General features: G+C 37.4%; 1 protein-coding gene across 1 annotated transcript in view; it reads right to left on the reverse strand.

Moving 5' to 3' along the window:
• Positions 1-27,157, reverse strand: part of HDAC9 (histone deacetylase 9) — a 451,751-nt gene that overhangs the window by 107,133 nt on the left and 317,461 nt on the right. The window contains 3 exon segments of the mRNA XM_050308389.1: positions 4,127-4,234; positions 18,887-18,936; positions 24,213-24,333. Of these exon segments, the coding sequence (XP_050164346.1) occupies positions 4,127-4,234; positions 18,887-18,936; positions 24,213-24,333 (279 nt within the window).

The raw sequence follows: 27,157 nt of genomic DNA on the forward strand, positions 1-27,157 counted from the left end.
TACTGAAGAGGGTCATCTGAGGCTGAAGACAAATGTTTCAGAAATGTTCCTTTGGATTTTCAGTAGTTCCATGGACTGCTCTAGCACTGAGTTACCAATAATGATGGAAAGTCATCTCCCATTGCAAAAAGAAGTTCTTATTAAATATACTCTTTTTAAATTATATTTTTCAACTGTACAACTTTTATACCTGCCAGTCAATTTTAAGCTATCAAGGGACAGCCAGAGAAATGTAAAATTTGTTATCAGAAAAGAAGTGTAGACACATGTTGTGTTCACAAAACAACACACAATAAAACAACCATTACAAGAACAAATAAAATTTTGAAGGACATTATTCTACAAAGTATAATTACTGGAAAATTATCATAATAACGCAATAAACTATCTGAATTCCAAGTGCTTAAATGTAGTATTAACCATTTCATAAACACCTAATATATGGCAACAAAACAAATGGCAGCATCAGTTTGCATAATTTGGTTAACAAAATGAAAATATCACCAATTTAAACTCTTTCAGGAAAAAACACACAAGAATTTGGCAAGCTAAGTCCTAACAGTGAGATTCTTTGGAAGCTCTAAGAGTTACAGAGGAACTACAGTAAAGGAAATCTGAAACTTAAAGGACCACAGATGCAGAAACTCTCCTTGTTTTCCTCTGAGACCTGTCTAATGTGGGATTTGGACAACCTCTGCACTCATTCAGCTGGGCAGCAGGAGGGAAGTACCTGCTGCGTAGGACAGATACATATAGGCAAAGGGAGAGTCTCTTGGTGCCTTGCTGCCTGGGAGTGAAGTAGCACGACAGCAGGGAGGGGAGATGAACTGAGCTGAGCATGTAAGGGAAGCAGCTAGGCCAGTCTGAAATAAATGGGAAGGGAAGGCAGGACAGCAACTCCCAGTGCCACCTCCTGTGGCAATGAGAGAGGAACGAGATCCTTAGCAGACACTTTTAGGAAAGAAATGCTCTCTCTGCAAATGCAGATCTTTTAGGGCCCTCTCTCTGAAAGTGCTGGTCATTAGGCACAGGCTAGAGACAATGATTCATGAGCCAAGTTCATGAGCTATGCTGCAGGCAAAAAATCATATGCAGGGCACTACCTGTATTTCTTCCCCAAGTCCCAAGGAATATATCATAAGACTTCTCTTACCTGATAAAATTATTTACTGGCTACAGCTAATGACTGGTGGAATCCATATACTTCCCTCTTCTAAAGATCTGTGGCCAGCCAACAGCCAATAAAAGCTATCTACATAAATTTGTTGGGGAAATTAGAAAGGAGAAAAGGTAGATATATAAAACAGACAGACAAGAGAGATGTGGCACTGATTCCATATAACATAAATACCTCATTGTGCATCAGCAGCTCTTCTAATTATAAAATCCTTAAAATAGAGTTACCTTCATGAAATACTTAGGCTCATTTCCTGTTGTAACATTGCCAAGATGACATTCATCAGACATGTAAATAAATTCATGAAAAAAGCAAAAGCATAGCATTCAATTCAGTATAACATCACATGTATAGTACTTTATATTTCACTGGTGTAATTCTTTATTCTCTATTAAATAGTACCTCAAAAGTGTATCAAATAGATATCCATAAGCGCTCATTATATTGTTAAGCAACGCCCCAAAATGCTTAATTTTGACAGTTGGATGTAATCAAATAAAAACCATCCAGATTGGCTCCTCAGAGAAGAGACAATTTGTTCTGATTAAAAGACCAACAATAACAAAGAAAACAAACAAAAAACCGCCACCACCACAATAACTTACTATTGTGGTAGCAACAGAATTTCAGTAAACCAAACTGTTTTACATCCCTTGTACTGTCATATTGATGCTTTCCTCATTAGTCGAAGAGATCAAAGAAATCTAATGTCTCACAAGGGATCTGAACTACAGTGAAGAGAACTCTTAACTCCTGGTCAGTTTTTGAACACCATCCAAATCAGATAAACAAGAAGTTGCTGTTCTCAATGAGACTTGTGTGAAATGGGACTGATAGTCTCAGGAAATCCAGAACAAAGTAAAAAACCTTTGCCTTGCATATGAGTTTGACTCATGCCCAGCTCTGTAGTGAATCTCACAATTGTTCTGCAGGCTTTCATGGTTTATTTTGTAGTCTCAACTCTTTTCTTAGCAGCGGGTACCTATAGTTCCTTTTGTACAGATGCAGTGACAAAGCAAGCATAGGAAGACTCTGGCAAAATAGCTAACAGCTAGAATCATTGCATTTACAGAACTTCTTCTAGCATGCTTTTCTTCTGTCAGTCAGGCATTAATAACCTTTCCATAACCTTAAATTAAAAAATATCACGTGCAGATTGATAGTTCATTCCGATGCCATACTACCATGTAAGTCATTGGGCTTCATCCTGGAAGTCTAGGAGCACGTTAGATAAATACCTATAGGAATGGCAGGAGTATTCCCAATACTCTTTCATGGCAAATCCTTTCCATTTCTGTTTTCTTGACGATTTGCTACAAATCAAATACTGGGCGTATCTATTTAACAATTACTTTTCCTATGTCTCAACTACAAGTTGCACGAGACTGGTGCAATTCTCTGCATTGCGGAAAAAGAGTCTACTGAGGATCAACAACAATGTTATAGTAAACCACATAGTAGTACTACTAAACATAAAACATTTAGATATAAAGTATCTTTTTAAAGACTGCTGCAATACCAATAGTAAGTGAAATCTCACAATGGCAATGTTTGATTCTTTTCAGCTATCACACACATAAATAAGCAAGAGCATTCACACTGTGAAAAATACAAGCAGAGCTAAGTTGTAAAGATTCTGCAGCAGACTCCTGCTCATGTCAAGTGAAGTGCACACACATTCTTCTTATCAAAAATGGTTTTTAACTGCCTTAGAGACTGCCATGTGTCCTACACTTGCCAAAGATAAAAACAAGATTAAAAAAACCCTTCACTTTCATTAGTCCTGTTGGATGGGATGTATCCTATTGTGCCCACAGACTCTTAAAGGGGATGAAGCACCCATGAGGCAGGATGCACAAGAGGATCCCATATCACGCACTGTGTTCTTGATCTGAGATTTCAAAATTTGTACATTTTGTGTAGTATCTGGCTAAGCATTTCATTGTCTGAACATGAAAGTTTAGTAACTGCACTCAATTGTGTCAGAGCTATAGTACTGCATTTCACCTAAGCATGCTGTCATTTATATACCGATATGTTATATATCTATCCATATATGTATATAAATGAATGTACCCATTCGCAAATAGGTAGCTAACATATTTTGACTAAAATAAGAGATATACAGGAAGAAAATTCTCAAGTCCAAGTAAAATTCAGAATTTTAAAAATCATCATGCCACGCTTATTCTAAAATATTTATTTCCATCTTGATTCTGGAAATAGGACTGAATCCATTAGCATGTGGACTGGAAAGTGAATAAACAGTTTCATTAAGGAGACATGTTCGCTCCAACAATGTTTATTGGGGCAAGCCTGCACTCCGGCTGCATATGGTGTACCTTTAAATGGGGCCGTTAAAATACCAAATAAAATGTCAAAGTCTGTCAGGTCTGGAGCTTTTATAAATTGTTTAGACTGGGGATAATTTGGGTTTCGTACATCATGCCTTGCAGATCGCGCGGCACGGAGATAGCAGCAGGAAGGGGGCCCGGGAGGAGCTCTCGGGGCAGGCAGCCTGGCAGCCGGGCACCTCCCGGGCCAGCGCCCTCCTCTTCCTCCTGGACTGCTGCCTGCCTCCCCTCTCGCTGGGTGGTATCCTGAGGTTACGCACGTGACTAAATAACCATATTAAAAAACAAAACAAAACAAAACAAACAAAACCGAACAAAAGCAAATAAACAAAATAAACCCAAAAAACTTGACTTCAAAGCCAGCGCCGCCGGAGATGTGAGTGCCATGAATGACTTCACCTCGGCTTGCAGCACCTCTGCGCTGGAACTCCTCACCGCTGCTCCAGCTCACGCACTGCCACACCTTCGTGGCCGCCCTCCGGGCTGCCCTCCCGCCACCCTCCCCGGAGCAGAGCGCTGGAACAACGCCTGCCTTCAGCCCCCCGCGCTCCCGGCCCGCCCGGAGCTCCCACCCACGGCGCGGCCCGGACCTCACCTTCAGCTCCCGGGAGGCCACGCGGGCCGCCAGCTCGATGACACAGCCCACCGCCATGCGTGCCGCCCCGGCCGAGTGCAGCTCGTTCCAAACGGTGTCACTGTCCACCTGAGCAAACAGCCGGCCCCGGGAGGAAGGCAGGGGAGAGGGGAGAGGGAGAGGGAGAGGGAGAGCATGAGAGAAAACAAACCCGTGAGGGAGGGCTGGCAGCGTGACAGCCCGTGTACAATAACATCAGTCTTCCGTGCTGGCCAGCTGAAAGGCCTTCTGGACATGGCTTTGCTTATGCTTTTTCTCTGCACGGGCTTCTCCAATGGAAACACATTCCTGTCATGCCTCGCTGCCATTCCCTGTTTAGATTTCTCATTACAAACAGTGTTACATCGGCCGGGCCAGGCCTGGTTGCCAGACGCTCCTCACGCCGGCTGGAGGGTTGACGGGGACTCGCCAGCGCCCGGAGCGATGTCCATCGGGAACAGCCCCAGCAGCCGGCACGGGCAGCCGCCAGAGCTGGCCAGTGGCACAGCCCAGTGCCCCTTCCGTACAAACGAAAAACAGCAGTAAGCACTCATCTTTCCAACCCAGGCTGGAGTAGGTTGAAAGTGACTGAAATCAGAACGATTTAATTGTTTGGAGTAATTTCGGTAGTCAGTATTGCCATAGACAGAAAATTGAATTTAACAAAGCATATATATCCCTGCTGTATATCCAGTTCTGATGGACTAAAAAGTTTTGACTGAAAGGCCTTATGTCCCGTTTTGTAACAGATGAGTGTGGTTATTTAAAGTAGAGAAAGTTATCTTCTGCACTTCCTAAATGAGCAAGTGTGACATGTTAGCTATTACATGTATGTTACAGAAAATATTCTAAAGAAAACGTTATAAAGAAAATCTTACGAAGATGGCTAAGCAGCACCGTTCTACAGCTTCAATCAGCATGCTAAAATTTTACTTTTGAAATCTATTTTTAGGAACTATTTATTTGCAGAAACATAGCACAACATATACATGGAATGTTGTATATCCCTTTATGATATTATGCCAAGCAGACATGCTGGTGTTAAATAGTCTGAAAAAATTATCCAAAGAGACAGCCAGACTTCCTCGATGCTCCATGGGAAGTGCATTTAATTGTATCATACCATACAAATTTATCATGAAAAGAAAAACGTTTAGGGATAGACAAAATACTGTGGCAGATGTGGATGAATTCCAAGCACACTAAGACATGTTTTCAGTTTGAACTAGAAGCTTCTGTTCCTAATTTCTTTTGGGGAAAAAAAAAAAAGAAGAAGAAGAAAAGAAATCAAGTAATTGAAAATGGATGCAACTGCTCTCAACTCTGGAGGTTCTGAGGAATTTCTCTGATTAGTCATTTGAAACAGAAAGAAGTTTGATCTTCTCTACACCTGTCAAATGTCTTCTGCGTTACTGTTACAATAATATTATATTTCAAGCTACTAAAATGATCTTATTTTCTAGTACACTGGACCTGATTTTTCTATCATTTTGATCAGTTTTGTGTGCATGCAGCAGAACTAATGATAGTAGTTTGTATTCACAGTAGAGCTAAGTAAGAAGACTGGATTTCACTTGCAAAGTTTAGAATAGCAGTAGTCTGGTAACAGCACAGTGTGTTTTCATCTGAGAAACTCAAATGTTGTATAAACACAATTAAGCACCATCAGTTTGATATGGGATGATTTATTATATCTGTTTTATAGATTGGTACCTTGACATTTAATGAAATTTAGTACCTTTCCCAAAGATGCACACTAATCAATAGGTAACTAAGAAAATTACAACAAGATATAAGAAAGAAGCCAAGTAGTAAGAAAAAATTACATGTATGTAACATTAGGCAGACCTCCAAGTTGTCTCTCTCTTGCTTTAAAGCAACTGTGATTCAAATTTCATTTTTAAAACAAATAAGGAGATAAATAAGTAGAGGTCATTGGTTAAATCAATTTAATCAAATAATAATAAAGTTTGAAAAATACTGTGCAGTATTTTAAATAAAGAAGTATCAGTGAGAGGGCTGGGAGGGAGTACTTTCTTACCATTTTCATGGCTAGCAAATTAAGGTTAACATGAAGGAGTGGCTGATGAAAATGATTCAGTGGCAGCTGCTCAGTACACCAGGGCATGAGCAGGAACCTGCATCCTCAAAGGGACTATGATTCATTTCCAAGAAGGTTGATTAAGTTAAAATTGTAGCCACAGCTTGAGAGTACCCACCCTTCAAGACAGTTGTCTGCTCTGACATGTGAGACGGCAGCCTCTCCATTCACTGAATGCTGAGTATTGGCCAGGGTACAGCATTTATCATTTTCTGCTTTCAACTGAGTGTGAGGAGACTGAACTGTGACAGTAAGACCAAGTATCTTCTACTGAAAAATTTCTCTCAGACCACTTGAATGACTGTTACCTAAACATACCTGGACTGTTAGAAAAAATGGACAATCGGGGAACAAAACAGTGTTTCCTGGGAAATTTTCAAAAATGACCACCTAAATGAACACAGGAAATTCAGGCTATTTTAGCTAATCTCTTGGGCATGGTACATGAAATGAATGGTAAAGTCTCAAAGTCAGGGGTAGTCAACTGAAGCTGCGTACCTTAATGCACTGTTATACGAGAGAACTAACATAAATATAAGAATAATTACCCTGAAAAGCACAGTATTACAAACTTAGATGGGAAAGTCTATTTCATATTCTTGCAAAGTTAAGACTGGATTTCTGAGGAACATCTCATGAAGAATAACCTAGAAGAACTTGCATCACATGGTCATTGCTTTAGCTGTAACTAGAAAGTGCTATCTCACTCCATTTTATATCTATTAGTTCTGTGTATTGCCTTAAATGTTTCAGGTGTTTAAACAGAGATTTTCTTTTAGCATTACTCAATGTTTACTTTGTAAATTGCTGTTGAAATACAGTGGTATAAATGGCAAACCGATTAAAATTACAGCTACTAGCCTGGCCCAGTTGTCAGGCTGTATATAAAATGCAGCTATGTAAAATCCTACTTGATATGCTTTTCTTTATCCCAGTGAGATGAAATGGTTAGATTTTAAACAAGTAAAGGGAATAGGATTAGACACTGTGGTTTCTGGTTCTAGTTCATGTATATATCACATAAATCTGACAGCCTATCTAGATGCTGAGTGTGCATGAATTTGTGACAAATGTGATGGTTTCTGAATCACAGACTATGAAAAAGTCAGATGGTATTTTATAGGAGGTTATTTTTATTCTTCAAGTGCTTTGGAGTAGCCAAAGAATTCAGTGAAAAACTTATCTTGATTAGGATTATTTTTCGGACAATGTTACACAAAATTTCCAGAAAATACAGCATTTGTAAGTGAATTCTAACACAGAATCTTAGGGGGAGGTTTTCTGTTTATTTATATGTATTATTTCTATTTAAGAGTCCTTTAAAGAAATTACCAGAGTAGGAAAATGTTCTGAATGTCTAACCAAATGAAAACATTTTTTAAAAGCATCAAAATGCCAGTGTTGAACTATGAGCATACTACACATTTTGTTATCAAAAATCCTATCGCTGCTACAGCTCTTCAAATAAGGATTGTGCATGAAAGCCCCAAGAACCAGAGAGCATGAACCCTATCTGAACACTGCTTTCTGATACACATATGGATTTACTTCACTCTGAGTTTCCTGAATGAGCACTGTAGGTTGCAGGCTTTTTCAAGCACATCTAGCATAGCTCAATCATTGGCATGTGTAGCAAAGCTAATACTCTGTAAAGCTACAGATGATAGAAATTAAGCTACCTGTCCCTGAAGTGGATGTGGAGGCATTAAAGAGGAAGAGAAAAGTGAAAAGTGAAAAGTGAAAAGAAATGTAGGTAACTTCTCCTGACTGAATGCAACTAATGTTTCAAGCCCCATGTTCAGAAATTCTCTGCTTTGCACTACAAGAAGAAATTGATATGAATGCTTCCTGCAAGAAGTATCTATGTGATAACTTGGCTTTCACAATGAAGACTTTAAGCATACTCAAAACAAGCTAGGAAACAAGAAGCTTACAGCAGAGACATTTCAGCAGATAGAAAGCTTGTACCTGTAACCCCTCTTGGCTGGAAGATTTCATGTTAAGACTGACTGTGAAGTTTGAAAGTTATATTATGATATATATATTTATTTCTTATACCTTGCTCGGCTTATGGCATGTGTATCTGAAGGTGGAGAGAAAAGTTATGAGAATGCATCTGAGAGAGAAATTACTTGCTAAAAGCTTTTTATGAAATCACTGCAGTTGATGAAACTGGAAATGTTACTTGTCCTGCTATTTACGTTTATCTGGAATACACCTCAGAGGGGAAAAAAGTAGTGTGAATAACAATGTGAATAAAATTAATAATTCTGAAGTACTTTTAAGATATATTTATAACTGATTTTTGTTTTACCTGTCCCTTTCCCTGCTACAAAATCTTTTGACTCCTTCTCTTCTCTTTCTTTTGGAATCCTCCTGGAATCTGCCTAATGATCACTGGATCACAGTTCTGCTGACCAGAAATGCTGCTCGCAGTCTGACAAACTTTTCCATTTTTCAAACCCTGCATGGTTTATTCATCTGTGCAAATTATTTATCTTTCTTAAAAAATTATTGTAAACTCTGAAGTTGCCTTAAATACACATCCACTGATAACTATATAAAAATAGAGAGCCCAAGCTACTGCTTTGGGATGGATTCAAAGCATCTTAGAATTTTCTTTCCCACTCCTGCTCACACACACACACACACACACAAAACTTGTTATTTAATGTAAATCCAGCTTCTGCAGTGGAATTCTGATTTTACTCCTGAAAGGAATTAAAAATATACTGAATTGCTCATCCTGGTCTGGATTCTCTGCACGATTGTTGCCATCATTAAAATCAAAACCAGTCCTAGATTTACCACGTGTTTGTGCAAGAGATATTCTATTTATTCTCTGAGAACAGGTCAGAAATGCAGTCTGTCATCTATGTATTAATGGAAACTTTCACCTCTGATGCTTCTTTGATAGTAATCATTGTGTTCTATGTGTCCAATATCCTTGACAACAACCTGAAAAGTAGCAGTTCTTCACAGTAGTTTAAAAGGATTCTTTACCCTTTCTTTAAAGACCGGAGGTTGGGCTCAACTATTCTTGCATGGAAGTTATTTCAGTGTGCATTTCATATGGTTACATTTCAGCACAAATATGGAAAAACAACAAACAAAAAATCTGTCCTTTGATATAAATGGCTATAATACTGATGAGTAAATAAAATCTGTTTAGCAAACAACATTGTACCTATTTGAAGTAAATAAACTGAATAAGAAATCTGTGACAAATAGTATTGGAGAATACAGACCTCCTCAGTGATACTGAAATTTATTAAAATTTGTGTTTTGCAGAGCAAATTCCCGTGCTTTAGCCTTAAAAGCATTCAGAATCTCACACTCTTCCACTTATGCCAGAGCAAACATGCTTCCGTCATTGGGGTTTTTTAGTTCCCTGGCATGAAAATAGAAATTAAATATTTTCCTGAAGTGTTGCAACCTCTAAAAATTGTGTGTGGCATTTTGGTATCACTTCCAGCAAGGAGTCTGTCATTCTTGGAGACAGTTGGTGCCAGCAAACGCCACCACATAAGTTTGTAATACTTTGCTCCTGACCATGAGCAGTGCAGCTTCCCAGGTGTCATGCTCATAGCTCTCACCTCCCACTCTTACAGATGTCCTGGTGATCATTCATCACCTCTGTGATTTCCACTAAGAAGCAAAAGGTCCTCAACGTGCTTCTCAGCTGCTGTTTCATCTCACCATGACTAAAGAAGCGAAGGTGTGCACATCATCTCCAAGGAACAACTTCTAATGAATGGCCTGTCAGCCACGTCTCTCGTTAAGGAACAAAGGAGAAAAGGTTTGCATGGCTGACGTTTCTTCCATAAATCCCACATACAGGAAGTGTGTAAAAGTGGACTACTTTAGGAAAAATATGTACAGTGAGCTTCCTTTATTTTTACTGCTGTGTTACAGATGTATCAAAGATTTTTTTTCTGTCAAAGGCATTTCCAGCTGTTTTAATCTAAACTGCCTGCCATAAAGAGTACCCAGAATATCAGCTTTTCATATTTTCTTGCCTACCAGTGTGGTTTACAAATAACTTGTGAAGGGGATGTGATCTTTAGCCTTCAATGGGATGAATAGTTTAGAGGATCATCACAAATCCCTTGGTCTTGCATGGACTTCTCTTCTGTGTTTTAATAATTCCAGTTCAAGAATTTATCAATAACAAGATTCATTGAAAAGGACTTCTAAAAATTGTTTTAGAGGCTAATAATTCTGACCCAAAAAGTCTCTTTCTGGCAAGAACAAGGCATGTGGACAATACAGGTACCCACTGTATGTAAAATATTTAACATTTTTCAAGTTTTTCCTGCCAATAGCGATCTAACTTGAAAACCTATTATAAATCAAAGCCAATTTCCATAAAATACTCTGTAAAAACATGCTAAGTAAAAATTAATAATTGAATGCCTAGCAGAGCTACTAATGTTGTTAGTCAGCCACTGATAAAAGTGCAGCACCCCTGCTTTTGTAAAAATGGAATTTATCTGAAGGTTTGTAAAAACCTAAGTAAATATGTGAGGTGTGTGTTAAAAAATAAATAGTTTTGTATTCAAAATGAGAATCAGAAAAAAGTCAAGCTGAAGTCTGAATAGAATAATATCTTAAGAAGAAATTGTTTTATTTTGTTTCTCACTTAAACTAACTTTTATGACAGGCATCCAGAATCTCTGTATCTCACAAAGCATACATTAAACACTATAAAGGAACTCAAAACCTCAGTGAAACAGTGATGTGTGGATCACTGGTAGGGGGAATGGAGGGAGGATAGCCTGGATTAGATGTGGATTAGAACTTGTTTTTAGAAAAAACTCATAAATAAAACACTTAGGCCCAGATTCAAGTCTCAGATATGTGGCATATATGGCCAGATGCTTGTAAAAAGCATTACTGCAGTTTCAGACCTAGCTGTGAGTACTCTATTAATTTATCTTTACATTTGTTTTAGTATTTAATGGGTTAGTATGTGAAAATGCTTGTGCAACTGCCTTCTTATGTTTGATCATGCAGTTTCCAGGAGTCTGTGGGCAAGTAGATACAACAATGTGTAGTTCATTGTAATGCATACAGTTACAGAAAATGCAACTTTTTAGTGCAAAATCCAAGCCTTATTTTTAAGAAGTTTCATCATTTACTGCTGAACACATTTGTAGTAATACATAGCATTTCAGCTTTCTTCTTGAATGTGAACGATCTTTACGTTAGAGGCCACCATGGAACTGTGGTAGAACCTGGTGTTTATTGTGTTTATTCAGACAAGCAACACATGAATGTTTCCTCTTCGGAGTAGCTTTTCTGGGGTTAAATTATAAATAAACACATGATGTGTTTTTAAAGTGCAAATGTGAATTCTGCTTTAATTATAGAATTCCCATCAAATCCATATGTGTGTGTGTGTGATTAAGTCTGGGGAGAGTGAATAGCATAGTAGATTGCATATGGTAGTATTCCACTATTTACACTTAACATATGTGTGCATATTTATATTTGTATAATGTTTCTTACTTTGGAAAATAAGAAGGCTTTTTTGCATAATGCTGGCCTTTGGCAACACAACAGGTTTTAGGAAATGCAGAAAATGAGGTAAGATCTTTAAAGATTTTACTTTGTGGTAGTTGATTAACTTTCCAATAATTTTCTGTATTCCGTGTGTTACGTCTTTGTTTACAATTTTAACCTTGTCAAGTAGCAAGATAAAAAAGGCCCTTTGTTAAACAGAGGAAAAGAAATTGTCTGGGGGACTGAATTCTGTACTTGGCAAGTTGGCAGATTACCACACCTGAACTTTCTGTCCTTGCCTGCTGCAAGTAAAAGCAGTCTGGGACTATTCTAAAACAGTCCATTGCACCTGCAGCAATACCAAGGAACTATGTCTCTCAGTTGAACAGTTTCACTCTCAGTGATCTGAAACATCAGGCTCTGTGGTGGATGGCACAGGGCCACCTCAATGCCATGAAAGGACAAGATAGGGACAAAATATCTGCCCTATAGTGTGAAGAGATTTATTTCCTTTATTTTATGGCCGCGGTGTTGATATACTAAGTGTGGCATCCTCCCCTGCCCAGAGATGGGACACTGTTAGACTTTCCAGAACCAGAGATGAAGTCTCTATACCTCAGTAAAGGAAGGCTATCTGTTTGCTGTGATCAAGATTCATGTTATCAGCCTTGTTAATTCTTTTTTTCCCCCTAAAATCAGTATGCCTAAAATTTGGAACTTAGTTGTTTCAAGCCCCTGTCAATGAAAGAAATCAAACACCGTCAGTTAGTTCTTCTGATCTTAGATGGACTGACTCCTGCTCTAATGATACTTATGGCTAAATATGGTTATATAGGCAAGCAAGGGTGATCAGGGTCTTGCTTTGGCTGTTTCAGTGATTTGTCTTAAATTAGGTACATAAAGCTGGACAAGTGAGTTTTCAGTGAACTGTTGTACTGAACTGCAGGTTAATTAAATGTGCAGGTTTTACCTTAATTCTGTATTTCTTCATTAGTTTGCTCACTCAAGGAAGCTGTGAGCTTGTCAGCTAGAAAGCTCAGAATCCTCTATGCATGAGAACTTGACTAAAGTGTAATATTAATTGATGTGTTACTACAAAGCATAAACCACTGAAACAGCTGACTGCCATGAATTGCCAGAACTGACAAGGTATACCACCTAAAAAGTGCATTTACCAGCACAGCAGGGAGTACATTATACACCCTCATTCCCTCATCCTGTGCATAGCCTAAGTAGGTTTATCTGGAACTGCATCAAGTGATGGAGCACAAAGTCCCTTAAATGCTCTGGAATGACAAACCTCCAGCCCTTGCTCTGGTTTCATCCCCACTGGCCTTAGGGTGGTACCACAGTGGTCTTTTTGATCACATGTTTTGTTGACCTCTGCAGAAAATATCACATGGTCAACACCATGTAATGGTGAGTCCTAAATAGTCTGCAAAATATATCAAGTAATGTATAACATGCCTGTGAGGTTGTTTTGATTGAATCTTGGAATTTCTTTAGCGATGGTGTGGCTGACAGAGGCTTAAGAGGTAAACAAGTCCTTCATTCCCAGAAGCCTTCCACAATATGCTCCAAAATGTTATAACTATTGAATTTCAGTAGGTCAATAATAAGTCATTTAAATTAATAGTGAATATATTGGCAGCATGGTATACTAAGGATTTCACAATGGATGACTTAATATGGAATAGATGAGCTTCTAGGACTTACAGATTGCTTTCCCAAAACCAGGAAAAAAACATTTTCTTTTTTGGTTGAAAGGACTATTCCTGTTTTCATACAGCCTGATATATAGGGGAAAGGCACAAATTAATTCTAATAACTGTGTGGAGGGGATGGTTAATTTGAGTGCCCAAACCATCAGCAGTCTGATTTCTTTATAGACAGATTTTTGTGCACACATAAGGAAGAGAGACGCCTAGGCAGCCTGGACCCTAAAATTTGCTATAAGGAGGCAATGCCATTGCCAATACTTTCTTAATTTTTAAACTAATTGTACCACAGTAATGGAACCAGATTGGTACCAGTAGAAATAAGATGGATCAAGAATAATAATGTGGAAAGGCTGAAAATTCTTCCTGGGCACAGATTGAGAAGATCAAGGGAAGAACGAGAAGCAGCAAGAAACAATTTTTTTCCTGGATGACTTACTAAACATGTATAGTAGTGAAATTTTGCCTTTCTTATTGCATTTCTTCCTGTGTGGTCAGGACAAAAAGTAGTAACTGTCCAGCTGCCGCAGTAAGGAATGCCAGGAAGAAATTTAGCATTCAGAAAGCAGGAATATTTTGTAAGTTTTGTGAAAATGGAGAGAGATTTTATAGCTTTATATTTCTTTTCTTGGTAGTTACAGACCAAATCGTTTTCTGATATGAAAGATCTAAGCTGCATTTCAGTTAATGAAACAAGATCTGCTTATCCCAGCAGAAAATATCACCTCTGTTTTACTGCTGTAACAGCAGAATTAGAGGAAATGCAGCGGACATTCTGTAATATGTACAAGCCATTCTTAGCCATTCAGATGGCTCGGTGTTTAGCCCATGAACCACTTTGTTCAGCTCACTAAACATTAATTCTTCTGAAGTCTGATTTCTTGCAGGGTGGTGTTCTTCCCCAGCTCCTCCTCTTGCAATTTAAAGGTCTGACTTTACACATTACAGGTTTGGAGCAGTGTCTTTAGGGGGGTAGAGCAGGGGGATTGGATAACTGCCCAATTTCATATGATAAAAGTGAAATTCTCTTCTGTCTGCAGGAAAATCCCCAGGGAACAACGTATGAAACCCAAACTTAAATAAAATCATATCCTGTTTGCAAACATCATATTCCCTTTGCTTCTCAGTAATCTGGACCCATAAACCCCAGCACAGCTTGAGAGCCCATTCCTCATCTAAACAAATGCCATAAGCCCCTTTATACTTTTACAACCATGTCAGAAAATAATATTGACTGCCAATAGTGATGTGATTGGAGTTGCCTCCTCTGAGCCATAAAAGAAGCAGTCTGTTATCAATTTCTCTAAATGCATCAAGGGAATTATGGGTCGGTTCAGTTCCAAGTTATAAATGACAATTCAAAAGCCGCAGAAGTGTTTGAAGCTGGGAGCCGATGATGACATTATCATAAAAGCCTGCTCTTCTTTGCTTTTGTGGGTTTTTTTGCCTATCAGCTAGACAAAAAAATATGGCTGAGAAATGAGTTCAAGATTTCTTCACACAGCAGCGGGTCAAACAGGCAGGAAAACAATCACTATTTTTAGTGACAGACTGAGATAAGGAGATGAAACTTACTACCATTAAAAGTAGATTTCTGCTTCTCTTATTGTTATTTTCACAGCACAACAGGAGAGGAATTGCAATAGTTGGATGCATTGATCAAATGATCAGTTATAGCTTTGGTGGCTGTTTACAGATGAAAAATTGTGGAATGATCTGACAATCCACAGAATCAAAACATAATTTGTGATTATTCTCCCCATTTGGCCACTTCACCTGCAATCTACCCACCTCTGCTGGAAAACTTTGCACATTCCAAACCTCTGACCAGCTGCAAGAAACCATCTCTTGTTATTAAAACTGCTGGCCATAGAGCTGCTAGTCTGTCTCCAACACAAAGAATTTCATCCCCCTGGTATTAGAATTCTTTAACAACAGTTGGTTCTGGAACAAGGTTAAGCTTGAAAAAAAGGAATAAAAAGCATTATTGCAAGAGGGAGGTTCCATACTTCAGTGGATGTTACACTGCTGACCCTGAATAGTCCTCTGATAAAAAAATAACCATCACTGAAAGAAAACCTGTTATTTGCAAATTTAGGAGTTTAGTTTAGACAATTTTTTGTCTCTCTTTGTGAGAACTGGTTTTTTTACCTTTAAATTTAGCTTTAAGGGTGAAACAGCTTTATGCTCTTACATAAGTGAGCTAATTATTACTTAGTTAGTTTCTTATAAAACTGTAAAGTTTATTGTTTGATTTCTTCAAAAAGCCTTACTTATACCAAGCCATATTCACCAATGACTCTGACATAATCAGTCCCTAGCACTACTTGAAAAAAGATTCATATGGATGAAGGGTGTTTACAAAATGAGTAAGAGGTAACTTCACATGCATTTTGCACTGCTACAGAATATATAGTGCTGTGATGGAAAAGGATCAGAAAATATTAGTTATGGACACAGACTGCCTCTTGTTTGCTTTTCAAAATTCTTGAGAAAAACTTTCTTTCACTGTAACTGTAAGCAATATCCAAAGAAGGGGATCTCTAGTGTTGACTGCAGTTTTAGAACAGAGATAACAAAATCAGTAATAGAGGAGAATTCAGGGTTGTAGAGGTGAACCATCCATGTCTCCATTATCATGTCAATACAGTCTGTAAAGGCCCTCAGCTGATCAATGTCTGTGAAGTCCTGGTTTCCAGTCTTTGATCCAAGAACAGTTTTTATTCTGCTCAGTGATTTTTTCACATCAAATTCATAAGCTTTTGGGGGAGCACGGCCTCAGAGCTAGGATTTCACAGTATTTATAAATATGTAAAAGGTACCTGTAGCCATAGGTACATGGGCTGTACCTGCTTATGCTCTGCCTTACTTGTTTGGTGCTCTTTCCAACAGTGGCACAGCTTCAGTGCACGGTCTGAGGGTCCCCAACAAGAAAAAACATTTGATCTCCTGTGTGGTAACAAGATCTACTAAGAATGGGATCTCTGATATTAAATCCAGCCTGGAAGAGTAGAGAACTGAGCCTCATCCCCTACTAACCACTAATCTGTTTCATAAGAGACCTGCATAATAACAGCCAGCAAAGTCCCTGCATGGCTAGAAGACAATAGGATCAAAGACCTCTGAAAACTCTTGTTCAAAATGAAATCATGAAGTCTCCTGCAAGAATGGAATTTTTTTTTTTCTTAAAATTTTCTGATTGTATTCTGTAGCAAACAAGTGATGATGCAAGCAAGCAAGAAAAAACGACAACGAACATTAAAAAAAACATTCTTCCATCCCTCCTTAAAGTCTTTGCATGAATTACTCTTCCTGCTTTACATTGATTACGCTCTATAACAGTCAATTAAATTCAGAGTTACTAAGTAGCAATATTTCTTCTTTCTTTCCACCATCATTTCTGAAAGTAAACAAGAATTGCTTTTCACATAGTTTGAAGCAACTCCCTATCCCAGAGCTCATCTTAACCCATCAACAGCTAAATATCACTGAAAGAGAGCTCCTAATCTGATTATTTACCTTGAAAAAGGTCATAACCCATTCCTTCAAAAAAGCCCCACAGCAAGCCTGACAGTAATAATATGTAGAAAGGCAAACCAACTAGAAAAAAAATAAATAAAAGATCCGTTTCTACAACATGTTCTTTAATCCAATTGCCATGAATTTAAATAAGAAATAAAGCATACAGACTTAAAAAAAAAAAAAGTGTAGGTTAATTTAAATGCTTAAAAAATTAAAGTTGTACTGAGTAATTCTGACTTGTCTTAGTTTTAGAATGGACAACATACTGTCATTAGTAGGAGGATTTCACAGAACATCTCTAGTCACAATTTTTTAATACCACAATAACTTGTTTCACAGAAAAATTTTATCCTTTAATTTTCAAAGAGTGCCATAGTCCTGTCTACTATCCAAGGTCCTCAAATAGATATTTTCAAGAAATGTTTTAACTCAGAAGCTTCAACATCCTTTCTCAACTTTATTCAGTTCTTGTTTAATTTTCTCTGCAACAACAGCGTGGAAAATTACCTTTTTTGTACACCAGGATGTGCATATATGCATACATGTGTGAATATGCGTGCACAGTTTACAGAGGTGCATGTGGACACACGTCTACGTGTCAATATGTGATGTTAGTCAAATCACATACAGAAATGATAGCCAAGTTTCCAAATTAGTGAGTTACTAGTCACCAACTTCCAAATTTTAGGCAGAATCTTCAGCAAGCTAGGCCTAGAGTGGAGGAGCTGGAACGATTACCACTTCCTGATTTTTTTTTTTCCTTAACATATAGTGGGTAAATCCTCAAAAATTACTAAATATTGAAAGGTAAAATGCATTTTTTCCTTGTGTGTGTGTGTGCACGTGTGTGTTAAAACCTTACAAAATGAGTATTTCTTCTCTCAGGTATCTCATAAAACCCTCTGCATAAACATACTAGTATGGTAAAGAATTTATCCTTTGTGAAAAATAGAAGTAAATAAAACTCTAGAAAGTTCCATTGAAAATTGACCTCCAGAGATTATGGTTTTATCTCCACTCAGATAGTCAGAGAGATACTCAGGGAATTCAATCAGAAACAGTGGAAGGGAATCTCATCCAGACAGCCCACTGATATCTAGAATTATGATTGTTTCATGTTAATATTGATCACATCAGTAAATAATGGACCCAGTTGGACCAAAAGCTTAGAATAGTTTTGTGTGAATAACCCACGTATATGAAAAATTATTTCTCCCTGGCATTATGTTCACTAGAATTTAATAGGAACATGATACCAACATCAGTAGAAATTCTACACATTTTTCAATAATTTAGCTTCATTCTTTTACGTAATGCTGCAAAGTATTTTTGTGTGGAGATTTTTGTCTACTGTGTCCTAATACTTGCAAGCTTGTATTTCAGGATGAATTAATTTCAAAACAGGACATAAAAATGCTCTTATAATTTTTAACTTTAACAATACCCAAGTTATTAGCTAGCAGCTAGTGAGCCCTTTTCATGCTAAATGTTGGTTTTGGTCATTTTTTGGTCCTTTCAGAGAAATATGGAACTATATTGCTTTTCAATGGTATCCAAAACAGCTTCTCCAAGGCTCATTATGCTATAAAAATTCCACCCATGTTGCTTTCCTCGAGAATAGAACTTATGTAAAAAAAACTCAAAGTGGCACAACTAAGGAATGGGTACATTTAAACAAAATGTGTTCCTATCTAACTGTTCCATGTGCTTATTGCAATGTACTGTCTTCTGTGTCTTTGAAAAAATAGTGCAATGATGGCTCAGGTTTCATCTCTGCATTTTTTATCAGTTTCTGAAGACTTTGAACTGATAATGCAGTAGTTCTAAAGTATGAGTAAAGAATGAGCACATATTTTGTGTACTGTCCTTCTTGCAAAAAACCAAACATATACTTACCCCAAGTCCCCCACAAGGCAACAAGGAAAATAGTTTTTGAGACACGTTTCCTATATATTAAAGAAAAAAGAAACAATAAGCATAATTTATCAAAATGACGTTTAAATACTCAAACAATATTTCCTTACTCTTTACAGTAATTCAGGTTTCATTATTACACTATGAAAATGACATGTATTAGTATAAAAATAATCACAAAACTTAGAAATCAAATCAGCCATGGGAAAGTTAAGGTACTGTTATGCAACAGTGACAAATCTTAACACTGGTAAGCAGTATTTTTAAAGGAATGTAATGATGAAATCTCCACAGAAAGTCACTCTGAATTAGGGTGACCAATCAACCTGATATTTGTAGCTGATAAGCATCTTGTCTAAGCTAGTCATCTTAGTTTCTTCCAGCTGGTGGAGTGAGGCAGGCACTTCCACCCAGCCTAGATGACTGATGGGATGAATTATACTTGACAAATATCTGTATCTTTTCACTGACAATGGAGGGAACCTTCATTTAGCTTACATGAAACTGATAATTTCTTAAATTTGTCTCTCCAAAAGAGCTTCTCCTTTGAAAATTGCAGTCTTAGTCTTCCTACCTATGGAAAAATGCTATTTTCTTCATTTACATACCATCAATGAATATATATATTGTTTTACTATTATTCAGTAAATACATCATACTAAAGGGAACAAAAACTTAATTAGCTGTAGAATCTAATTTCTAGCTAATTCTACTCTATACATTAGCTAATATAGGGTTTATCTTAATATTTATATTCACTTTTTTTTCATTGTTGGGGGTTTTTTGCATTTTTTCTTTTAGTTTGGTTTTTTTTTGTACTACTTAACTCACTGTTTATCTTGATAAGGACAATGTGAAAATCAGGTAAGGATCTCAGGATCTGGTGCAGTTCCTATCCCAGTAAGAAATCTGATCCTAAGGCAGCCGTGGAAGAGAACATAAGCTTTTTCCCTGACATATCACAGAACTGGCTTTGTAACTTTGCCATCTGGAGGAAACATTAGATAGTGAATCACTCGAGTTAACCTAGAGGAGACACCCATTGTTACGGAAGGGACAAACGCTGCAGTTACTCATGTTTAGCAGGTGCCAACGAAATGCATAAAGACAATTATCAGCCATCATCTTTGAAGTACAAGAGACCAGACTGCAAGGTCTGAGACTAAAAAAATGCTTTACACTTTGAGTAAAATCCAAGATGCATTTTTAACCGGCTTGAGGTCTTTGATCAGTTTGCACAGTGTGCCAGAGAAGACAAACAAACCTCCTGTTGAGCTACCAGGGGAAATGCAGGTGCAGCAGCTATACAGAGTATTCTCATACTGGGAGTCGTAATGGCCCCAGACAAGCAAGGAAATGTTGACTGCAGGAGTTTGTCAGAGTAGAGATACAGGTTGGAGTTTCCAGAGCTCTTGCTAAGCAGGTCCAGGGACCAATTTTTCACTTTTTACTGTGGGGAAGATGAAAAATTCTTGAGCAGGTAACTAAAAAATTAGTGCCGTTAAAGTGTCAGGAGGCATTAATGGAATCATAAGCTGTAATTTGAGATAACAGAAGGGATTTTTAGATTATTCAATGACTAGACCTTTCTTCTTAAATTCCATTGCAGAGTTGGGACATAGGAGACAACAGATGAATTCTCATTTACCTCCCTGCAGATGGGCACATTGTGCATGGTAAACACTATTAAAAACAACAAACACAAAGTAAAAGCAGAAAAGCAGATGGTTAGGAGGAACACCAAAATCAATCAAATGGTAGTACTAAAACAAGCATGTAAGCCTTTTCAGTGTATCAAGAAACTTTCCAGGATACTCACTTCTTATTGGATGATATTAAAAAAAAAAAAAAAAGCAGTTAACAGACTGCAGAACAAGAAAAACATTGAGGTTTCATGAAAAGAACAGTGGGGAAAGGTTGTACCAAGAGAAATTGAGACCATCACTTAGCTAACCTCACAAAAAAGGAAAGAGCTCACAACACTCAGCCAGAAATTAAAATCAGTAGCAAAAAGCTGAAAATTAATTGAAGTGAAAATCTCCCATGATGTTTGAAGTTGATGTCCTAGAAGGTATTGGGTTACTTCAAGTAAAGTAGAAGACAAATTTTAGATAACCAAACATTTTTGGCTTTGCACTAGGGCAGAGTTTGTAGTCACCAGCAGATCACTTGAGATTCAGTACAACGATTTACTGATAGAGCTACAAATGATCCAAGATTTGTATTCTTAAATATCAGTGCACAAAGGCAGTAGAAGCTGGTTTGTCAAATTAGGTGCTGAGACACCCATAACTAACTGAGGTCAGGTTCCTACAGAAGTCAAGGAAGCTGCTTAGGATGTTGACAGCTGGGGACCGAGAGTCTGATGAACAGGAAAAATGATGGGCAAAAACTCACTTTCAAAAAAAAAATATTTAAAAAGTGTGGTCACTTTTAACCTGATTATTCTCAGTATCATCCCTCAAGAACAAAGCCATTTCTATTAAGTGTTTATTTCTTCACTAACTAGAAATTGCAATTGCATGGATGTTTTCTGAATGCATCTTTTAGTTGTACTCTGAATACTGACTCACTGTCAGGAATGTGTTGACAGTATATTTCTCACTTTTACAAATTTTTAATCATTGTAAACTTGGCTTCTAGTAACACTCGCTTAATGACAGTCGGAGAAGGAAAAAGGAAGCAAATTTGTAAGAACTGTTTACTGTTCTGCCCTTGAACTTAGTCGAAGAGATTTGTAAGATTGTATTCTGTCACATGAAACCATGATGTGATGTGACACTTAGTCTGCATATTAGTTTCGTTCATGTCAAGACAATCGTAGTGAACATAACTTGTTGTTTAACACAACACACTAAAATACATCAGTCAAAAGCTTAACTACGCAATAGTGTAGAAGTTGAAGTGATCAGTTGGAACAGATACATTTGTAGGCCCTGATGCAGGGAAAATAAAACCAAGAGTTCAAGCAAGTTTATACTTGTAAACCATAAGGAATAGGTGAACGACAACTGTGTGCATAATTCTCACTGATATCAGCAGTTTGCAATCATTTTGTTATGCAATCTTCCAGAACAGTTTGTTGTTTTTTTCTCTTGAACAGGGACACTGAAATGGGCATTTGTTGACAAGTAGCACATTTCTAGCTGTAGTAGTACTTAAATTTCATTCCTTCAAGTGTTTCTTTTCTGTTTGAAAGGTACAGAAGATGCTTGTTAGGAAAAAAGAAAAGAGAAAAAAAGAGTTTCTGACAAAGCAGATGTACTCTTCAACAGGGAATATACTCTTTTCTGGAGTATGAATGGAGAAAAGTGATGCCTCTGTCTTTCTGAATGAGTAGAGTAAGGAAAGGAGTGATTAGGTCCTCCTTTTTAGTAGGATGAAAAGCTATTATTTGATGGAAATATTTTTTAGAAAACAAAATACACTTTCATTGAAACAGAAATGTTTTCTGAGATGATGATGTTATTGATGACATTTTTTAAGAGAAACATTTTCTTCAGATTTTTCTTGTTTGGTACACAGGAATTTTCGTTCTATAACAAGATGTTAATTTTAATGTCAGGATTGGCTTGCTTCAACCATACTGAACTGTGGGCAACAAAAGGTGGAACAGTCACACGGTATTTTGGAAGAATGTAAGAGACAATTAAGTTCCTTTATCCAAGAGTCTGGAAGCCCAAATGATTAGAGCTTCCAGCCAAAAAACAGGCACATGCATGTGGGAAGGGTGTTTTATTGACTGTTGTCTTGGTAAATGGCCATGTGAGATGCAGCAAGAAAACATCCTAGAAACAGAGACAGAAAAGGGCATTGAGCCAAAGATATACTCAGAATATGTTCCAAGACTGTGATCTTGATATAAACTTAGAGAGTAAATGTTTTGGACTAAATGTCTAATAAAAAAGGCAAGGAGTGTCAAGGAAAGAACTGTGGGTGAAGATTTGTGTTTCTGAGATAAGGGAAACAAAGCTTTCTGCATTCTCTGTACAGCAGCAGAAACACAGTTAGGGTACCTAGGTCTGTTCCTTTTTTCACCTTGTATCTGCAACTGCACACTGCATCCCAGATGCTAGTCAACCACCGAGATCCAAAATTGGAACAATATTTTATATCAATGTATGTTATATTAAAGAATGTGAAAAATAAAGTAAGCAAACAAAAAAATTTTAAATGCTTGACTGTATTAAAAAAACCATTTTGACAATGTTGATCAAAACAAATCAAAATGTTTCCAAACTTTAATTTTGCAGGAATTTAGAGCTTTTTCTTGGAAACACCTTTTTTCTTTTCTTTTAAAGGAGGATTTCCTACCTTAGAAATTCAAGCTCCTCAGAATCTATTATACTGTAATAATTTTTCAGTTTTGAGGTTGCCTTGGCTAAGAAGATGTACGTATGTAACATTGTGATCAAGACATTTTTCTTATCTACTCTTATGACTTACTGAAATGACAGTTTGCCTTACAGAAGAAACACTTAGCGTTAGTTTCCAAAGCAAGATAATTACTATGTGTTACTAGAATTGTGGCAACAATTTCTTCTGTTGGCTAGTGTTATTTTTGTTTGGGTTGGATTTCATTACATTTAGGAAAAGCTCCAGATCTTAGGAAAAGAGTTATAAAAATAACTGAGAATTAGAATGTTGCATTCAGTGTCCTGGGATGCTTACACTCATGGCAGATCTCAATTTAATCCTGCTTTTATATTATAAAAGGCACTGAGCATTGGCTATGCATGAAGATATTTGACCTGAAAACCTGTTGGTTTTCTGCTAATCTGTACACCCATAGTGGTATTTAACATTTTAATGTGTTTTCCCCTCCTGTTATTCAGAATATCACATCCTGCGTAATGGGAAGGCATTAAAATTCACTTATTAGCAAGACTTAGGCATACTATCTGCAGTCAGCATGGCTGAAATAATTGAAATAAAGTAAATGAGAACAGCAAACAAGCAATTCTGACAAGCAAGTGTATCTTAAATTCGTGTTTTCAAATCAGAGAACACAAAGAGATAGAATTCAAAATTGCCATTGACCTCCGATGGAGAACAGATTATGGTAAAGGGTTAACACTGATGATTTTTGAAGCAAATGAGGAGAAACTTCTATCACTGCTTTCCAACCCGTGCATTTTGCTAAACTGTATTTGGCTTCCATTGTAACATTCTCCTTCCACATAGCAATGCATTTGGAAAAAGTGAATTTTTGTCACACTGCTTGCCAAGTGTTTTAAACTGACACCAGCTATGACTAATGACAGCGCTGGAATGTGCTGTTCTCAGTAGAATAGAGGCCTGTACAGACCTAGGAGTTTCCTGGGGTCCAGCTTCTGTCTGTTCAGGGGGCTGGTGCCATACAGCAGTGAATGATGTTCAGAGTGAACCAGCTGTATTTCTTCCAGACTGGCTTTTCGACCTCGAATTCGCTGAAAGAAAACAGCAGAGGCCTACAATATTCCACTGACAATATTTAGGGAGAAGAGGAAAAAAAAAAAAAAAAGAAGTAAAGGTCCAAAATAACATTTAGTATGATTAATAATGGGTTGAAATTGCGTCATGCAGGAATGTGACACTGATTTGTTTATTAAAGTAATGCTATATGAAAAACAAATGTGTGTGTGCTTTATCACAAAATGCCTCACTTAAGTCTTAGTAGAGTTAACCTAATACAAGGTTTCACATACAACAAAAAGAAAAGATTCTGCCTCTTTTCTACATAATACATTAAGAGATACAAACCAAACGGCAAAATATTTCTTAAGTAAGAAGTCTGGCTTGGAAGAGATCTAATTTAGAGAGCGAAAAATTATTCACACCTGTAAGCTGCAGATGTGTTTGGAATGAGAATTAATTTTTTTTGCATTATTACTAATGCTTGTGATTTATGCTGCTAGGAGGAATATGATCACAGTGAGGAGAGACAAGGAGAAGAAGAAAATTAAAGTTTAAACACCTTAATAAAATATTTATCTATATTTTAAAGTTTTTAATGTATGATTCATATCCCAGGATCATTTTTGCTGTTACACATGCTGACTCACTTGCTTCCTTACATTTTTGTAAGCGAAGTTTGTCTCTTTAACTGTTTCTCCAACCTGTACTCGCCCCATGTAAATCAGTGTTAAAAATCTGGGATGCCTCTCTACAAATCCATTGAAATATAATGAGTTTAGGAAGGAAGGAAGGAAGATAGGGAGGAAAAGATAAAACTAACACTTTCAACAGATCCATTCCTTGTATGTATTTGGAGTTACAGCTTGTCATAAATGTATTTCTCTGTTTGTGCTAGTGCTGCACAGCTTTTGCAAACATAGCAACATGAACTAGATTTTGTTTGGGATTGGGTATAATAAACAGCACTGTCAACAAAGTTCTGCTCCCAAGATCAACTTTCCTGTTGATATTGGATAAAGTGGAGAAAAACCAGCTTGTTTTTAAGGTCTTGGACCCTGTTTGCAGATCTGGTCCTTATGAACAGCTGGGGCAAAACCTCTCACAGCTTAGACTGTCCAACTGTCCAGCTCGATCTGTCCAACTGTCAAGGTCTACAGATAACAGGTATAGAAGTTACCTAACTAGACCACTCTATTTTCAGTTAGACTGATTAACATGTTACAGAAATGCCTATTAATTCTAGTTTTATTAGAGGTTAAGTTGCAATTCTTACTGTATCCAACACCTTGTCATACACATTGGAAAGCACCAACCTCTGCATGAAGAGAAGAAAGCATATTATAGATAGAGAATGTGCACTACAGAAGAAAGGAGCTGCCTGGGGGTTGTGGGGGGGTTATGCACAATTTATATTGAGTTAAGCAGTGGCAATTTTTTCTGACTAATCAGGAAAAAATATCCTAAGAGTTAGAGCTAGATGACTGTAGAACAAGCTCCCCCTCAGGGAAATGGTGGAAGCCCTATTTCTTGTAGTGTTTAAAACTTGACTAGACACAGCAGTGGAAAGAACATTTTAGGGAATGATCCAAGAACTAAATGACTTAATAAACCCTTTTTCATCTGTAATTTCTTCAAGCCTCTCCCAGTCTCACATGAGAATTTGTAGCAGAGCACTCATATCCTTTTAACACAGAGTTGCACAATCAAAATCAGCACATTATGTTACTTCACAGAGTCAGTAAACTCTGTAATGGTTCTTCTGGGTCAGATAAAATATTTTTCTTCACAAGTGAGGTGACTGGTAACATTTATTCCTTCATCCATTCTCATTAAGGTCTATGTTTCTAACAAGCTGCTTTAAAATCTATATACCCAGTTCTCCACAGCAAAACTGGAAAGGGAGACTGACTTTCAGGAGAGATAAAATAAATGTATAAGAAAAGTAAAGAGGAATTTTATGAAGGTCCCATCAAAGTACCTTGAGCAAAATACTCACTCTGATCATATATTTTCTACAAGTTATGCAAAAATTCTCAGAGATATTTAAGAGTTAATTGTCTGGCTTTTTAAGTGCTGGATTCCTTTAACTGTAGAAAGACCCACAGCTAGCCATTATTCTTAGAGTGGGGTGATCTGTGATATCTGGTCTGGAAGTGGTCTCCCAAAATGTTTTGCCAACAACCTATCTACTACACGATATCACCAGCCAAATTCTCTAGGGCAGAAATAGGCTGTGCAGGAAGAGGTTTGGTGCAGAAATCAAGTAACACCAAACAGGACATCCCACTCCAGGTATCGCTCAAGAGTGAGGTCCTTGGAGTGCAGCCATCAGCTGAGCTGCCAGGGCAGGCAGAGCCCAGATCTGCTCTTTCTCCATGGCTTCTCCAGCTCTAACCTTCAGCATCAACAAGTACATGTACACCGTAGATGTCAGGAGGAAAGGGAGGGGTAAACAGTGCACACGTCTGTGCTGTTTCTGTATTCCTGGCTCCTCATTTAATGTTCCTTTCATCCCATCATTGCAATATCTCTGCTTGTCAAGTCATTTTCAGGAAAGTTAAAATCCCAGCTATCTAAGACTCTACACAGAGGAAAAAAAAAAGCATTAAAAATTAACTGTAATAATTTCTAAGAATAGCCCTTCTCACACAATGATGTCAGCATTTAGCAGATCTACCCAAGCATATGTCCTAAGTCTGTTGCCAGAGTTTGGAATCATGTAATTTCAGTTATGCTAAGTGATAGTTTCTGGCTCTTACTAGCATGAGTTATCAGACAACAGAACATAGGCATTTGTATAACTTTACACATACACTTTTAGCCACATCTTTTTTTTTATTTTGAAATGTCTTTCTT

The sequence above is a fragment of the Myiozetetes cayanensis genome, unplaced genomic scaffold, assembly GCF_022539395.1.
Source record: "Myiozetetes cayanensis isolate MyiCay16 unplaced genomic scaffold, myiCay2020 scf1, whole genome shotgun sequence".
Classification (NCBI taxonomy): domain Eukaryota; kingdom Metazoa; phylum Chordata; class Aves; order Passeriformes; family Tyrannidae; genus Myiozetetes; species Myiozetetes cayanensis.